The sequence below is a fragment of the Vigna unguiculata genome, chromosome 1 (genome assembly GCF_037176805.1).
Source record: "Vigna unguiculata cultivar grain cowpea cultivar isolate G323 ecotype 2 chromosome 1, ASM3717680v1, whole genome shotgun sequence".
Classification (NCBI taxonomy): Eukaryota; Viridiplantae; Streptophyta; class Magnoliopsida; order Fabales; family Fabaceae; genus Vigna; species Vigna unguiculata.
Genome location: NC_140792.1, coordinates 24936764 through 24940006, shown reverse-complemented (window position 1 = coordinate 24940006; position 3243 = coordinate 24936764). Strand labels below are relative to the sequence as shown.

The following is a 3243-nucleotide window of genomic DNA, read 5'->3' as shown; positions in this document are numbered from 1 at the left end:
AAGAATGAACACATCTTAAGAAACATTTAGGATGTTTTCTTATACCATTTTATTAACCTATGCTACTGTCTCCCTAACTCTGAAGCAAAGACAATTATTCACAAAAACCTTTTCTCCTAACATAATCATCACTGGGAAGAATTGCCTTAAGCAAATAAACCTCATTATTGACTGTGACACTCTAAAGCAGAAAAATAGAAATTTCCATTAATCATAAGTACTTACTTACTATAATCACACAAAATTCTCTCTCCTCTTTCTGTCTCTCTCTTACATGGCATAAGGTGACGACTAGTGATGAGAGTGAGACCAACTTTCCATATTATAATAATATTCAGGTAAAAAAGCACAACCCCATTACCCACTGTTACTTCTTCACCTCTATAAATATCTCCACTCAAACACAAACACCAAACCAAGTTACCAAACTCACTTCATTCATTCATTCTCTGTGCCTGTGCCTGTGCCTCAGAAACTCTCTTTTTTTCTCTTGAAAAATGCACTATCAAGCAGCTACTTCGTGGGGGAGCTATGTGACACCAAGGAACGCGGTGGTCGGAGATCCATTAGAACGCATAGAGAGGCTGGCGTCGGAGAATGCGGTGGTGATATTCAGTGTGAGCACGTGCTGCATGTGTCACGCCATCAAGAGGCTCTTCTGCGGCATGGGGGTGAACCCAACCGTGCATGAGTTGGACGAGGATCCCAGAGGCAAGGACCTGGAACGAGCCTTGATGAGGTTACTAGGTTCTCCCTCTGTTGTTCCTGTCGTCTTCATTGGCGGCAAGCTTGTCGGAACCATGGACAGAGTCATGGCTTGCCACATCAATGGCACCCTTGTCCCTCTTCTCAAAGAAGCCGGTGCTCTCTGGCTCTAGTTGTCTGTCAAAATATAAAAAAAAAAAAGAAGTTCTATCACACAGTTTTATATTGTTATCATCATCATAGGAAGGGCATGAAGTGGTCTTTTGTGAGAGTCCCTTCTTCCGTTCCATTTTGGATACACTTCTGCTTCCACCTTCTTACTGACATGTTAATCAATCGTTCTACTTTTCTCGGAGTTTAATGTTTTGTTTATGATTTTTGGTTTGTTGGGTGGTATTTGGGTTTGTTGTGGTTTGTTTGTGTTGAGCTTTGTAAAGATAAAAGGCAGCATAATGGAAAAAAGATGGGTTAGTTTTACTGTTTTTGTTTCTGTTTATTCATTGTTTAATCTGTTTCTTGGGCTTTCGACCGTCTGTGTTTTGCTTTGTCCCTAGTGTGGTCCTTTTACTGTGTTGGTAAATGGGGGCGCATCAAAGGGGAAGTTTCTTTTGATATGGAGAGAAGAGAAGAGAAGAGAAGAGAACAGTGATGAGTTGTGAAGATGAAAAAACGACATCGAGTGTGTACAACGTTGTTGTCGCTATCTCTCTCGTTTTCCAATTGATTTTGACCGTTTACAACGGAGGAGTGAGGAGGGTAGGGAGGAAAATGTTTTTAATACTTTTTTACAAAAAGTAATGATATTTTCATAACCAAAAATTCTAACATTCATTTCATATTATTTTTTATTATTTTTTTTCACGAATACAAAAAAAATATTAGAATTATGATGCACTTAATTTATAGTTTTTATAGTTAAAAATGAAAATAAAAGTAAAAGTCACTTGAAACATGTATTTTTTTAAATGATAAATGATTTTTTATCTTAAAAAATTTAAATGTTTGTCATGTGTACCGGTTACCCATCTTCTCTAACCAGTCTGTCATATACTCATCTATTTATTTAATTTTATAAAGATATATGTTTTTAGTTTGTTTAAATATTTTGAAGTTGAATCTAAGTTACTTTTAAAAACTATCCATTTTTCAGATAAAGGTTTATGCATTTTCTTATTAGAAAGATAAAGGAATCAAAAGTTAGAATTGAATTTTAAAATTAAGAGGATGAAATACATGTTTATCTATTTTATAGAACATTGCTATCTAAAATTCCTTTTGACTTGCGAAAATTATAACTGTGTCATCAAATGAAAGTTGTAGAATGAAATCGACTTAAAATTAGAAGATAAAATAAATTCTAAATTAAAAAAAAAAACAAGTCGAAAATGAATTGTATTTATTTATGTTATTGATTTAAATTACATTATAATTTAGATGAATATAATCAAAGCGGACTAGTACGAATTATTTTAAGGTTTAATTATTTGGATCATACTTATTTTGATTCGAAAATTTTAAAATGGTACCCATTTAGTACCCTCCGTTAAGTTTTCACAAACGACGTTAACTACCTTGTCACGTGTCAGCCTCTGGATTTTTTAATTTTTTTAATTTTTTTTTAATTTTTTTTTAATTTTTTTAAATTTTTACTTTTTTTTTGAATTTTTTTTTAAAAAAATATTTGAATAAAATTCAAACAAATAAATTGGGTACTAAATTGAAACCAATAAATATATATGGGTACTAAATTGAAACAAATAGACACATGTGGGGACTAAGTTGAAATGAAGACAATGACACTTGTCAATGATTTGACATGTGGCAAAAAAAAATTTTTAAAAAAAATTCAAAAAAAAAATTCAAAAAAAATTAAAAAAAATTAAAAAAATTAAAAAATCCAGAGGCTGACACATGGCAAGGTAGTTAACTCTGTTTGTGAAGACTTAACGGAGGGTACTAAATTGATGACAAAGTTCAAAGTGAGTACCCTTTTGAAATTTTCGAACCAAAATGAGTATGATCCGAGTAATTAAGCCTTATTTTAATTATAAGTTAAAGGTCTTGCTAACTAGTGCCCTAAGAGCACTGGTTAAGGATAGTTAATATATACGAAATTTTACAAAAGTACATAGTTAAGTGTGATATTAATTAAAATCGGACCTAACAACTCTTAATGCAATTTTATTTTAATTAAAGGACAAAAATATCCATAAGTGATATACATATGTATTTAATATTTTATTTAATATTTATTAATAAAAATAATAAAATAATAAAATAAATGTATTTTAATGTTTAAATATAATTAAACATAAAAAAGTTGAAATTAACAAAAAAATCAGGAAAAAAAAATAGTGTTGAACATCTAAAATTATAAAAAAAACAATTAAAGTATCAATTTTGAGTAGAGACTTTAAAAATTCCAAAGTCCCAATTGTATCAAAAACATATTGTCTAAAAATTAAAAGGATATTTTTGTCTTTAAAAAAATGTAATATGCATTTATACTATTTTAATTAATGTATTTAATTATTTCAG

The 3243-nt window shown here is 30.4% G+C and overlaps 1 protein-coding gene across 1 annotated transcript; it reads left to right on the top strand.

Moving 5' to 3' along the window:
• The first annotated feature begins 405 nt into the window (after positions 1-405).
• On the top strand, positions 406-1182 carry LOC114195583 (glutaredoxin-C1-like). The gene has a single exon (XM_028086105.2). The coding sequence runs from the start codon at positions 498-500 to the stop codon at positions 876-878; it is 381 nt and encodes a 126-aa protein (XP_027941906.1). The 5' UTR covers positions 406-497; the 3' UTR covers positions 879-1182.
• The last annotated feature ends 2061 nt before the right edge of the window (positions 1183-3243 follow it).